The 14,042-nt window shown below is 49.2% G+C and overlaps 1 protein-coding gene across 9 annotated transcripts in view; it reads right to left on the reverse strand.

Annotated features, from left to right (window-relative positions):
* The window catches only part of NCOA1 (nuclear receptor coactivator 1), a 131,469-nt gene that overhangs the window by 22,520 nt on the left and 94,907 nt on the right, over positions 1–14,042 (reverse strand). For all 9 annotated transcript variants that reach the window (XM_057427582.1, XM_057427581.1, XM_057427578.1 and 6 more), the window contains exons 4-10: positions 13,256–13,350; positions 10,551–10,728; positions 8,642–8,821; positions 7,577–7,672; positions 6,629–6,769; positions 5,980–6,127; positions 3,964–5,308 (exon numbers count right to left, since the gene is read on the reverse strand). In XM_057427582.1, coding sequence (XP_057283565.1) covers positions 3,964–5,308; positions 5,980–6,127; positions 6,629–6,769; positions 7,577–7,672; positions 8,642–8,821; positions 10,551–10,728; positions 13,256–13,350 — 2,183 coding nt within the window. The remainder of the gene's footprint in view (positions 1–3,963; positions 5,309–5,979; positions 6,128–6,628; positions 6,770–7,576; positions 7,673–8,641; positions 8,822–10,550; positions 10,729–13,255; positions 13,351–14,042) is intronic.

Consider the following 14,042-nt stretch of genomic DNA (forward strand, 5'->3'; position numbering starts at 1 on the left):
TCTCGGTTCACCAAGGCAACATATTTGCCCCTTGCCAGAAGAAATCAAGGGAAGTTTTCCCCTAAATCCTAGCTGGAAATATTTAATACATCAGATCTGGTGTCTACAGGAAGCTCCACCTTGGGATGGGCCCTCTAATAATGGTGGCTCCATTGAAACCACAAGCCCAGACCAGCACCCAAGACCTGAAAGACTGTGCTCATGCTCGCCACCACGGCAGAGATTTCCTTCTTGAGCTTCACTGCTCTTTTCTCCCCTTTCCTACAGCCTCATGATAGCACCTGGGTAGATGAATTGGTATTTTTAGTATACGTGACAGGGCACATGCTTGTTCTCCCTTTACAGTAGCATTTTGTGAATTAAATGATGTTTAGATGACACTGATGATGAAAAGTGCACTGCGAGCAGCAGGCATCAATATTACAACTTATAATGGACTAACCAGTCTTTTTCTTCCCCCCCCCATATCCTTTCTATCAAATCCTATCCCCAGAGCCCTGACAAGCAGAATATCCTCCTAAACCCAGGCTCACAGAGAGAATTAAATGCAGCAAATTCAAGTCCTGCAGTGGAAGTTTGCATGTCTCAGCTCTTCCAAGTAATGTAATTTCTCGACCAAGCAAAATTTCTTTAAAGCTCAAGTTTGCAAAACAAAGAGAACTGAAACAAGTTGGAGACATCCACAACACAGCAGAAATACATCTCAACTCCACCTCCTCCTGCAGGGAGGTAGTTTTGGAAGCAGAGGGAGAAGAAAGGCACAGAGACAGCTGTGGGCATCCAGAACAGATGTTAAGTGGAGATAAAACAGGAGCGGTGATGTTCTTGCATTGCTCACTGGGTATCCTGAAGAGGTTGGAAAATGGAGAGTTGGGAATGAAGGACATGTGGTAGGAGCAGGGTGCTTATTAGTTGTTTTCCGGAGCACTAAACTTGCACCTGGAACCTGTGCCCACTTTAATGGATATTTGATTTCTCCTCCACATCTAGAAAACACATGGTGCTGGGGCAGCTCAGGCCATCCAGAACTGCTCCAAGAAGACTCAGATCTCCACGACCTATTTCTGTCCCCAGATGGGCAAGAAAAGCCATGGTGTGAGGGACGGAAGCTCAAGGTGGCTGAATATTTCTGAACAGCTTCTTCTTCCCCCAAACTCCAGCTCCCAGCAGAAACAAGGTTCTAAAACAGAGCCAACCAAAAGGCAAACCAAGGGAGAGCATCTCACTTCTGGCCTTCATCCTTCACACAGCTGGTTCCTAGGATGCCCATGCAGGAAATCAGCTTGGTGAGGAGAACAGAGATGCATCTAGGTGGTACCCACCCAGCAAACCTGGGACACCTTCCACTAGACCAGGTTGCTCCAAGCCTCATCCAAGCTGGCCTTGAACACTGCCAGGGATGGGGCAGCCACAGCTTCTCTCTGGACTCCACTGTCCACACGTGATGGAGCACTACCAGGCTCAGGCTCTCCAGCATCATGCTCAATGGCAGACAGAAGACAATCTGACCCAAGGAGAAGTTTCCTTTTCACAGAGCTGAAGTTCAGCTCATGTCTTGAAGCACAAGGATGAGAAGCCCTCCCAAAACCTTATTCTTTTCCTTCCATTTTTTTTTTTTACACTTTTAATTCCTTTAGCTCTTTTCCAAGCCCAACCCAAGTATCTTCTTTTTTTTTCACCCTACAATCAGGGGCTCTGAGCACCCCCAAGGGTATCTCCATAGCATAAATGTGGAAAGGAAATAACTCCTTCGAAGCTGAAGGCACGCTGCAGAGCCTGCCCCACAATTATTTTGCTCCTCATTGACATTTTGATTCTTCAAATAATCACACATGAAAACAAAAATCTAGCAAGTGCTAGATTTTATTTGGAATGGCAGCTCCTCCTCCCCACACCGCACCAAAGCAGCCTGTAACAGAAAACACGTGGAAATGGAAGCCTGTCCTTAGCTTCTGAGCAGTGAAGGGTTGTTCACTCCTCAGAAAATGCATTTTAAGACTCCTCTCCAGCCTCCTTTATTAACCCTTTGGAAGCATTCGGTACGGTCCAACGTATAATCCTGATGCTCTCCAGCTGCCTGGGTAGGGAAACTTGGAACAGAAAAGCCACAAAGGAGCCTAAAAATGTTTGGCTGCTTCTAACAGTGTAGGAGAGGGGCTTATAAACACATCCAGGCTCAAGTCAGCCAAGCTGTGTGTGCTTGTTCAAGAGCTGAGCACAATTAGCTAGCACAAGCTCAATTAATTGACAGGGCTTTCTGCCCTCTCCAAGGGATGGACTACCTGAAATCATCACTGGTGGTCAGCAAAGAGCCTGCCTGCAAGTGAATCCTGCACACAGATGTCTGGGAGACCAGGCAACGAAAGCTCTTCCCATGTCCCAGCATTTTGCTTGGTTTGAGCTATAACCGTGCTCCCCAATGTGCTCCCAGCCCTGTGAATTCAAATTGGGGTGGCTCTGTCCAAGAGCCCATGCATCTCCCAGGAGGATGCTGTGCCTTCTGCAGGAGCACTGCAGTGGGGACCCGACTCACTGGTGGGTAACTGCTTCACTGCCGACCTGTAAGCTCCCATAATAAGCACATCATGCTTTTCATGCTTTGGGTCTTCCTCATCTAAAGGCGCATTAATCTTTATGATGGATCTCAAATGGGAGATGACAGAATCACTAAATGGTTTGGGTTGGAAGGGACCTTAAAGCTCATCCAGTTCCAATCCCTTGCCACAGGCAGGGACACCTTCCACTGGACCAGGTTGCTCCAAGCCCCATCCAACCTGGCCTTGAACACTGCCAGGGATGGGGCAGCCACAGCTTCTCTGGCCAACCTGTGCCAGAGCCTCAGCACCCTCACAGGGAAGAACTTCTGCCTAAGATCTCATCTCAATCTCCCCTCTGTCAGTTTGAAGCCATTCCCCCTTGTCCTGTCCCTACAGGCCCTTGTCAAAAGCCCCTCTCCAGCTTTCTTGTTGGCCCCTTTAGGCACTGGAAGGTGCCCTAAGGTCTCCCTGGAGCCTTCTCTTCTCCAGGAGGAGAATACTACTATGTCCAGGGAGGACATACTACCTAGCAAGCAGATGACACCGGGAAAGTACATTACAGACAGAGATGAGGAGTGTGATTCGCACTCGCCCGTAGGATAACTGACCGTGGCTCCCAAGCCAGCCCAAGCCCTTAACCTTATTAAGAAACTTATTGTGCTTTTGTTGTTCGAGGTGCTCTGAGCACTCTGTTCCTCAGCCTGGGTCTCCAAGAGCTGGCAGCCTCATTTGCCGCAGTCTGTAAGCAGGTGATCAGCCCTGCTCTTCATGTCAGCCGCTCTCTTCTCTTTGCTTAAAAAGGATTAAGCAGCTTTATCCATGTTACCATCTCCCCTGGCTTTCAAAAATAAGAAATCTCTTCTATTCATAGCTGTGGGTAATGAATATTTATGCACCCAAATCTCTATTGCAGAGATCTGTCACTGGATTATTCAATTTAATAATACTTTTAGGATAACTAAAAGGCCCATATAATTGCTTATCTCAGGCAACAAGAGGGCAATGGTTTGAAAATTCCCTGGGACACGAGGTCTGAATGCGCCCAGAGGTGCAGAATTAAGAACCTTTTTGCATGGCAACATGCACGTGGTCTCCTCCTCACTCAAGCTCACCACCTGCTGCGAGGAGCTGCATTTCTTTCTCATTTTTATACACCTTAGTGAAGTTTTTTCCTTCCCTTCGCACCACTGCCTTGTAGAACTGTGCAGCCAAAACATGAAACATCTGTACAAAAGGGGATAGCTCTGGTGCTGGAGAAAGTGGCATCAGCACAGAAGGTTGCAGGACATTTCCCCACACTTCTCCCAGCCCCACCGCCTTGCTGTGGAGGGAGCACGCTAGCAGGTTTGGGGGAAACTGCTCGCAAAACACAACTTGTCAAGAGCATCCCACCAGCACAGATGCAGATTCAGATGGGTCAACTCACCTGGCCCTGTGTCTCCAGCTTGACCTCCTCTGCAGCAGGAGGCTTCGCGAGTGGCACCGGGGCTGTGTTACAGGGCTCCATCTGCTCTGTCTTCTCCACCTTCACCTTTACATCATCCAGGCTCAGTGCCGGGGCTGCAGCAAGCTCCTTTTCATCCTTGTCCAGCAGATAGCGCAGGAGCTGGTGATCCTTGACATCTTTTTTCTTCAGCGTGTCTGGCTCCAGTTTGATGTCTGGGTTGCCTGGCAGCTGGTTATGAGCCGTGGGAGTGGTGGTGGGGTTTGAGGTGCTCTCCTTCTTCTCGTGCTCCATGGCCAGGCTGGTAAGATCGGAAGGGCTGCCCTCCTGAAGGAGTCTATGCAAAATCTTGTGCCGCTCAGTCAGCGAGCTGTGCGAGGAAGGGCAGGTGCTGCTGGGAGGGTTGCTGGAGGCCAAGGTGGCCCCGGTGCCTGCGCACACTAACGAATCTTTGCAGCTCGTGTCCGCATCAGCATGTCGAAGCTGCTGCTCCGCCGTGGTGGCCAGGAGCTGGACCAGCTTATGGCTGGTGGCTTGGGAGCACTTGTTGTCCCCCTCCGAGAGCCTGTCGCCTGTGTGCAGCATGCCCGAGTCCAGCGGTTTGCCATCCCCTGAAGCACCATCTGACTGGATCATCTCGCTCAGGATGGAGGCAATCTCTTTGCTGTCCTTTGACTCTGCTTTCATGGATTGCATGGCAAGGCGGCCGGGTGAGCTCTGGGAGCTGAGCTGTCTCAACACGGGGGGTGGTGTGGAGTAGCCCACCGGCGTGCTGGGACCTTCGGTCAGTCCCTGCATAGAGTTTATGGGGGCACTGGGAAAGGGTCTGTTGCCACCGGTCCCACAGCTGCCCCCACTGCCACTGTTGGCCATGCCCACGGGAGAGTGCATGGTGGGCATGGTGGGTGAGAAGGGATTGCTGGGCACTCTGGGCCTGGGCACCAGCCCTGGGCTGACCCGATGCCTCGGAGACATGAACTGTGGTGGCGTAATCCCTGGACTATTCATGGGGGAGCTATTGAGGTTCAATGTGTGGTTACTGTTCTGGGGACCGGCTTGTCCCTGGCTTAAGGCAACGTTGGCTCCTATCTGGTTCCCAGGTGAACATCCAAAGCTGGTTTGGCTGGTGCTGGAGTTGCTGTTGTGGAGGCCGGCGCCTGGCTGCTGGTTCACGTTGGTGGCCAACATGCTGCCGTTGGAGGGAGGGATGGAAGGTGGCAGGGCCATGCCTTGCCCCGGGGAGATGCTGGGGTTCAGCGAGGGGCTGACCCGGGGAAGGGACATTGCCGAGTTAGTGTTCTCCTGGGGTGAGAGCATGCCATGATCCCTGCAGGAGACAAAAAGGAGAGGAAAAGTGTCACTCAGGCAGCTCCTGCCACCCATCCATGCTGCAGAGCTCTGAAGCTTGGAGAACAGGAGCTCTGGTGGTCTTAGCCTTTTCCACTCCACCAGCACTTCTGGATCTATTTCAGTAGCATGGACAGAGTGCAGAAGCTTTAATATATCCAGAAATGTGATGCTGCTCAGAACTGCAGCCACTCACTGGCTAAACCCTGAAGGCATCACCTTCTCTGGCTCTTACTTTCCCACATGGCTATAGGATAACCATGCTTCAACAGCACTTCTTTCTGTCCCTGCCCCCTCACGTTTCTGCAGCACCACCCAGGTCCACAGCCTCACCTCTCCTGTCCTGCCAGTTTGTCAGAGCCTCTCCCTCCCCAGATATTTTAAGTTCTCCAGGGCAAGGCAGAAATGTGAAGCACGTCTATAAACCTCCACCTGAACTCCTGGGGCCACCTCTTTGCAAAACAAGAATAAACAAGAGCAACAGAGCTGCCTTCATGCTGGTTTTCAGCCTCAGGTTTCCCATGGGGATCACATCTCCAAACCAGGACCACGGACCACCAGTGGATCCTTCTTCCACTGTATGGAACAGGAACTTTGATTCCTGTATCGTCCACTCAAGCAGAGCTCAGTAGCAGCATGTTGGGAACGTACCTGTCAATGACATGGATGCCCATGATGAAGGGTTGCATCTCTGGGCTGGAGGGATAGCAGAGCTTACACTTGGTGTGGGCACTAAGCACTGTCCCGTCGCTCAGGGTGAATCGGTATGAGGGGCTGAAGGCTGTGCCACGTGTTATCACTGAAGGAGACAACCAGAAACATATCAATCCCCTTAGAAACTCAACCACCAGCCTATAACACACAAGCTGATGAAGTCCAGCAGGCTGGGAAGGTTACAGGGGCCGAGAGACCTCCTGCTCCTTCATTCCTGCCTTCTCCACACCCCTGCTGTGAGCATCCTCGCTGACACAGCAAAGATGCTCGTGAAAGAGCTTCCACTTCTCCTGCTTAGACACTGGGGGTGGTATTTGAAGACGGCAAAGGAAAAAAATAAATCATATTTAGCTCCTGTTCGTCTCAATTCTGTATTTCCTGAAAGGTGAGGGGAAACCTCCCGGCTGGTGGAACTCCTCCAGTGTTACTCAGCCCTTTCCCCTCTCTCTATGGCACTTCATAATTATTATTGCAGCGTTTGTTTTTCCAGAAAGCACTTATCCAGCAAGGAGGATCGTGCCCCAGCTTCTCCTTGCAGATCCTGCTGCTTGGCAAGACATGCCAGCCAGGAACAGAAGTTCCTTACCTTCTTGAAAGAGCTGTTTGGCGTAAGATGGCTCCCTGCCCTGCGGCTGGAAGAAAGCATAGATGCATTTCCGCACCAGATCTTCCCAGCCTGTCCTCCCGGCGGCTCTCAGGGAACTGGTGTCAATGGAGATGATTTTACCTGGGCAGAGAGAGAGAAGCCATGTTACTCAAGGACCACATGAGAAGTCTCTCAGCGCAAATAGGTCCATAAATGTGGGAAATGAAGCCACGTCCTATTTGGCATCAGGCAGCACGGGCAGGAGCACAAAAGGAAGTGGAGGTTCAAGAAGTTTGCTCTGGAGCATGCACTGACCTTTACGCACACCTTGGTCAGCCGAAGCGGACGTGAAACCTAACAAGAAGCACTTTGGTGCAGTAGGATTCTTGCCACCCCGGGACTGGGGTCCCCAGACTTGATGTGTTCCCAAGTGGCAGGACACCTTGCCAGCCACCTTGCCCACACCTGGGGAGTCACCAAGCAGGACCTACTACCTGTTTTCTCCCTCAACATGAAATGCTAGGCAGTTTTGTTGGCTGCTTACAGCCACAGGCAGGGAGCAGTGAGCAGAGAAAACATTCATTAAGGGTTGTAAGGCTGCAGGCAAGTCCACAGTGATGATTAACTACCAGAAATATGGTCACCAGAACAGTTAGAAAGCTCCAAAAGGTGATGACTGTTTCATTCCCATCAATCAGCAACCTTAACAGCCCCTGAAATTCAAGGGCGCAGAGAGGGACTGAATGTGTTGCATCAGTTGAGATGTAAACTCAGTTGAGGTGCCTCCAGTTGAGGTGTGAACCACATCGGTCCTAGCAGGCAGCACTGCCATTTGGAAAGCACAGGACTGTGTTCATGCTATGGGGTCCTGCACTGGGCCATTGTCCTCTTATCCCCAGCGAACAACTCCTCCAGATCCAGGATTCCCCAGCATCACCAGGATGTTACCTGTGGTGTCCTGCTTGGTCACAAAGGATTCGGAAGGGGCGACAGCTGCCGGTCGAGGTAATCGTCTCGCAATGCATATCAGACACGACTGGAAATCTGCCAAAGTGGGAGAAGGGACCAACAACGTGAACATCAGACATTACAATCACCACCTGTAATTTAAGGTTTTAATTAAAATACCACTGCTGGGCTCAATTGCTGTGTCCTGCCCTGGAAGTGTTTACCCTGAGCAATCCTCTGGCCCTTCAAACCAAATAGGCTCTGTCTAAACTCTACAAAATTTGCTGGAAAAGAGGCTTCCAGTGCTTGGAGAAATGAATTGTAAAGGCTTCTTGGACCTGGCAGTATCGTACAATAAAAGTCAGCACTAAAAGCCAGCAACTGTCGGCTTCAGGCAAAGCATTTGGTCATAAAATACCATAATTTATTCCTTCCAGTCATGATCTCCTGTGTAAACCGCAACGGATTAATCCAGCTAATGCACTGGAAAAGAATAGCCAGGACATTGAAAGGAGAGTTAAGGCACTTGCAGGAAAACAATGGCCCTCACAGTGCTGAGGAAATCCTGCCTGTCCTGAGTCCCCAGGGAGATCTGTCTGCAGGCAGCTGATTCAACCCCAAAACTGTGTGGGTAGCACTGTGGTCCAGCAGTGGTGAAGGCACAAAGTGGGGCATCAGGCACCCAAGTGACTTGCTGAGAAGGTCCTGCAGCCCACTGGCTTTGTGGGTAATAAAATACTGTTCCTTCCTTAAGGAATTCCAACTGCAAGCAGCCCCAAAGGTGGCTCTGGAGAGGCAGAAAAGCCAGGATGGCTGCAGGACGTTTGCTTGGAGGGAAAGGGAGAGTGAGAAGCCAACAATGAACTTCAGGCATCTCCACCAGTATCACCACCATGCTGGGCAACATTTGTGCTGGGATAGGAATAACCAGCCCTACCAGGCAGCCCTGTGGGATGCTGGTTGGCTCTCCTCCTGCCTGCACTACTGTCCCCATCCTGCTCCTCCTCCTGCACTGCCATCCCCATCCTGAACAGAGGGTCAGAAGCAAAGGATGCTCTCTCTTACCTTCTCCTTCCTCCTTGAAGGACTTGGGCTGGGAGACAGTGAAGCACTGCATCACCTCGTAGCGCTGACGAGCCTCCTGGTTCTCCACGCCTGTGTCGTCGGGTGGTCGGACCAGCATCCTGCAGCTGAAGGTATGGCTGCTGCGCCTGGTTGTTTCTTGAGGCCAAGGAACTCCATTTACTGAGGGATGAAGAAAGGAGAGAGAAAAGAAGTTGTTGGGAGCTGCATTGTGCACACATCCTCCCTGACTTCCCAAGGACCCCTTGGATAACAGGACAGAAGGAAAAGTGATGGCATGGGGGAAGAAAGCAGTTCATTGTCCAGGTCAGGGGTGAAGACCCCATGCTCAGGCCCACACTCCCAAATGGGCCCTAAGAGCACCTACAATCCCAAATGAGATCAGCACATTGCTGTGAGACTCATCAAGCTGACATTTATTAATTGCTCCTTACATCGCTGGTTAGTGCTACCATCTCCATCTTACTGGCAGGGAAAATGAGGCAGTGGGGCTCTGAGTCACTTCCAGAGCTTGGGAAGACTCCTGCCTCTTGCTGTTCTACTTGAAATCCCGCTGAAGTGATGATCCAGGGACTTCTCCAGCAAGTCCAGTTGAGCATCTCCACAGAAATGAAGTTTTCCTTTGCTTCCTTCTCATTTCTGGGGTAGCTCGGCAGCAAGTTCTTCTGGTACTGCAGCAGCAAAAACCTTCCCCTTTGATTTTTTTTCCTATAACCTGGCTTTTTCCAGAAACCTGTGGACACCAGTTGGCTGATTTTTCTAACCCTCTACAATATCTTTGTAGATATTCATGTCCGACCCAAAGGATTTTGCCACCAGCAGATTATGAAGCTTCCATGCAAACTGATCTACAAGAAGTGCTGAGGGGCTTGTAACATCCAAGAAAAGACAAAATACCCAGCCTTAAAATGGGCAATCATAGGGAAATGATGCCTGAACCTCAATAGGCTCAATGTGATGAGTGCCCATAGATTTAGGTGGTTTAAGACATCGTTGTATTTACTCAGAAAGAATACAAGTGTGAATTAAAAAATCCCAACCAAACTACCCCAAGCTACTTGGAAAAGGCTCGTTTTCCTTTTGTGTCCCTTCAAAGGTGTGAGTGAATGAGGGACAAGTGATGTCTCACCCATGTCAGCCACCAAGAGAATGCTCGCCTCCAGTCAACAAATAAAACCTTCTGCTTCACTTGCCTCCAACACCCCCCAGTGCCTTCACCACACAACGCTTCCTCCCACCCTCACAACTGTTCATTTCCTGGTGCAGGGAACCACTGAGAGCTCAAAGTTTGCACTGTGACCTTTTCTTACACCCCAAGGTGCAGCAATCCCCACACCATATGCTTGGCAAACTCTTGACAGGCTCTGAAACCAGCTAGGAACAACCACCCTCCAGCTAGGAGGACATCCTGAATGAACTGGGATAAGCCAAGAGGCTCAGCCGCCCCACATCAAGGCCTCAGAATCTTCCTCCTCATTTCCCTAAAGCTTCTATAATGGTCCTCACTTTGGGCAGCTGAGTTGATTCTTCCCACACACAAGCCAAAGTTGAAGGCAAAAATTTTTGTAGTAGAGAAAGACAAAGGGAAGATGACTTGAATATTGTCATCCACCAGGTATTTATTGAAAAATACAATACTAATTAATCTAATATTAAAAAAATTAAAATTAAGTGGCAGATTCTCACTGGTAGGATGCATTCACTAGGCAAAAGTTTAGAGATTATTACCTGGCTTGAATATACCTCTGAATTTAACAGTAAACAGTACAGAAATTAATAACATACAAAAATAATTTATATAAAAAACATTATAAGGCCAGCACAACAGCATTTTTGATAGCACCCTCCAAGCACCAGCTAATAAAAATACCCACCTCAAGGGTTTTCTTACCTAGAGACTTTGGCAACAAGTTCTTGACGAACTCAGCGTGATCCCCCACGTGCAGGATGCTGTAGACGCTGGTGTTCATGAGCTCCTCCTGGTTATAACCCAGGTAGCTGGTCACATTCTCAGAGACAAAGACGATCCTCCCTTCACGGTTCACAACAAAGAAGAAGCCATCCAATGCCTGCAATGGGAGTAAACTCGGTTAGTGTGTAGGCAGAAGGTCCTGGAGCAGGTCAGGATACTCCTTGACCATGGGCAACATTCCTCTGCCTCTCACACCTTGGCTTCATCCCTGCTCTATATTACAGCAGTGATCAAATACAGCACATTTGCTTAAACACTTATTCAGGTCTGTAACCTCCCCTGCTAAGGACCACTAAGGATGGTGCCAACCGAGGAGAAAAAATCCTCTTCCAAGGGTTAGAGCAGTCAGAAAGGCTAATTTGGCAAGTCACTGAAATTAAGCACATGCCCGATTTGCTTAATTGAGAGAGCCTTTGCATTGTGCAGAATAACAGTTTTTTTTCATGTATTTAGGATGCAAGTGACAATTCAGCCCTGCAATTAACTGGAGAAGGACAAGTGTGACCCAGACCCAATCATACAACACGGGGAGAACTTTTGCTGATTTTAATGAGGACACCATCAAGGTTTTTAATTCATGGCTGTGGGAACAGGAGAGGTAATGCTTTCTGGTGCTGAGAAACAAGCTCAGAGCTGCAGAGCCCGGTGCTTGTGTGAGGAGCTATTGAGAAGGCTGATTGTTGATTTTTACTCTTCCAGGCACGCATTACCTAAAATGCTTCATCCAGGCAGGATGTGGTTTTCCTGGAGTGTATTTCCTATTTAGATTGCTCATCAACAGTAAGCTCCGATGGACCATGATCCTGCAAGCAGATCTAGCCATATCATAGAATCACAGAACCACAGAACCACAGAATCATAGAATCTCTTCTCCAGGCTGAACAAGCCCAGCTCTCTCAGCCTGTCTCCATAGCAGAGGTGCTCCAGCCCTCGGAGCATCTTTGTGGCCTCCTCTGGACTCACTCCACAACTCCACATCCTTTTTATATGGGGTGTTCCAGATATATATATCTTAAGTTGCTCCCTTGACCTGCTGGTCATGCTGTTGGTGATGCAGCCCAGGACATGGTTGGCTTTCTGGGCTGTGAGCACACACTGCTGGGTCATGAGTAGCTTATCCTGGAGTAGGAGGTGGTGCAGGTACAGGAGAAACTCATGATACCCAAACAGTGGCACCTGCAGCATCCCCTTCTCCTCCTCCCCATCCTCCAACTTGCCTGTGCCAGAAAAGTTTCTCTGATGGAGAGCATCCAGGCCTTATTCTATCCAGTTTCTAAAAATCAAGATTTACTGTAGAGCAACATTAAGTACAAGAAACAGGAAGCATTTAGAAAAGAAAAAAAAAAAGATAAGAAAGAAATCTTTTGTCAAAATGGTTCTGGCAGATTGACTGCAATTTTCCTTATTCCCAGCTGTTGCCAAGACAACCAGCCTTTGCACTTCAGATTCCCAAAAAACCAGCTCTAGACTGGATGGCAAACCCTACCTGGACCCTTCTCCCCAAGGAATGCTGCTTTTGAGGGGCTGATGGAGTGGGAAGGGGCAGGGGAGCTCACAGGCAGAGCAGCCGGTGGGGACCCAGCTTGCACACCTCCCCCTGAGCCCCCATTCCTTCAGCAGAAACACCAGACATTTATCCATGGTTTAAATATTAAATCACATTATCAGCTGAATTTCTTATAGAAGTCAAGCTGAAATAACAGGTCAAGAGGCAGAAATCCTTCCTAAAAGTTAATGAGGTGCATTTTAATAGCCTTTTTTTACCTTCACCTTTCTGGGTTTGAAAACCTCACCTGAGCGCAGGGCATCCGGAAGAAGCTGGAAGTCATTTGGGGAATGTTTTTAGGGATGGGAGGTTAAAGACTGCTTAGGAACCAGAAACCACTAATGGCTTCTTGGGGTCAAGCTGCATGGAAAATAAACTAAGGGTGGTAGGGGCTTTCATCCAGAGTGAGTCCAGAGAAGGCCAAGAAGATGTTTCAAGGGCTGGAGCACCTCTACTATGGAGACAGGCTGAGAGAGCTGGGCTTGTTCAGCCTGGAGAAGAGGAGGCTCCTTAAGGGGAGACCTTAGAGCAGCTTCCAGTGCCTAAAGGGGCCAAAGAGAAACCCAGATAGGGGCTTTTGACAAAGGCCTGTAGGGACAGGACAAGGGGGAATGGATTTAACCTGACAGAGGGGAGACTGAGATGAGCTCTTAGGCAGAAGTTCTTCCCTGTGAGGGTGGTGAGGCCCTGGCACAGGTTGGCCAGAGAAGCTGTGGCTGCCCCATCCCTGGCAGTGTTCAAGGCCAGGTTGGAAGGGGCTTGAAGCAACCTGGTCTAGTGGAAGGTGTCCCTGCCCATGGCAGGGGGTTTGGAACTGGGTAAGCTTTAAGGTCTCTTCAAACTCTAACCATTCTGTGATTCTGTGGTTCTGGCTAAGACTCACTTTTCAAACCACCTGCTGAAACAAAGGTCTAACATCAGTTTACCTGCAACTCAGGCCAGGGATCTGCTTGGGCTTAGAGCATCCCAGCTGTGACCCACTGCCTTCCTCCTCTGTATTTCACTTTCTTGATGTGCTGCTTTGTTTAGGGCAGTAGCAGAAGCACAACAGCATCGGTAACAACATCATAGCACCTACCTCCAGAAGAAGAGGTCCCAGAGACTCCTTCTCAATCACCCCTTGGCTACTGGATGAGATGTCAGACTTCTGGACTTCATCATCAGCTGCTTTCTCTGTAGCAAAGGAAAAGGGACGTTTTCAGCCTAAAGAATGTCAGTGTACTACTGAATCATTACCAATAATAAACAGAATATTGACTGCTTGTCATCCGGGCAATGCAGGATGTGCACCAAAAGACTCCAGCATTTTCATTTCATCCCTCAGTCCTGTGTAAGTATAACATAATTTCTAACGATTTATTAATTATTAAAAAATAAAGGCACTTATTGATCACAACCTACTGCTAGCAAGAAGGAAAAACCCATCTTAAGGAGAAACCTGCAGAAAGAGGCATTCAAAATCAACATTTTGAGAAGGAAATGGTGTATCCAGTTTAGCATGAGCTACAGTATTTAATCTGGAATTTTTCGGACAATGCTTTAAGAAATAACTGCTGGGAAGAATTCACAGAGAATGGGCTGTGCCAAAGGAAACGTGCTGGAGAAAAAATGTGCAGGGAGCACCCCAGATGGCTGTCAGCTAGGAGCCAGTGGGAATGGGATAGGAGGAGAGCACCTGACATGGAGCGGGTGAGGATGCTGGAGGAGCCCAGCCCCAGCCCTGCCAGAAACTCTCATAATGTGTTGCTGAATAATCCCTTTAGGAAAAAAACAACTCAAAAAACACACAGAGAAGGCCCTGTTATTTATCTTGCACTCCCCCAAAAGGTGCTAGCCATGTTGTGCAGCTGCGCCAAGGAATTTGG

This window comes from Pezoporus wallicus, unplaced genomic scaffold (assembly GCF_028554395.1).
Source record: "Pezoporus wallicus isolate ANWC-B61680 ecotype Strahan unplaced genomic scaffold, APGP_CSIRO_Pwel_v1 contig_6464, whole genome shotgun sequence".
In the NCBI taxonomy this organism is placed as follows: domain Eukaryota; kingdom Metazoa; phylum Chordata; class Aves; order Psittaciformes; family Psittacidae; genus Pezoporus; species Pezoporus wallicus.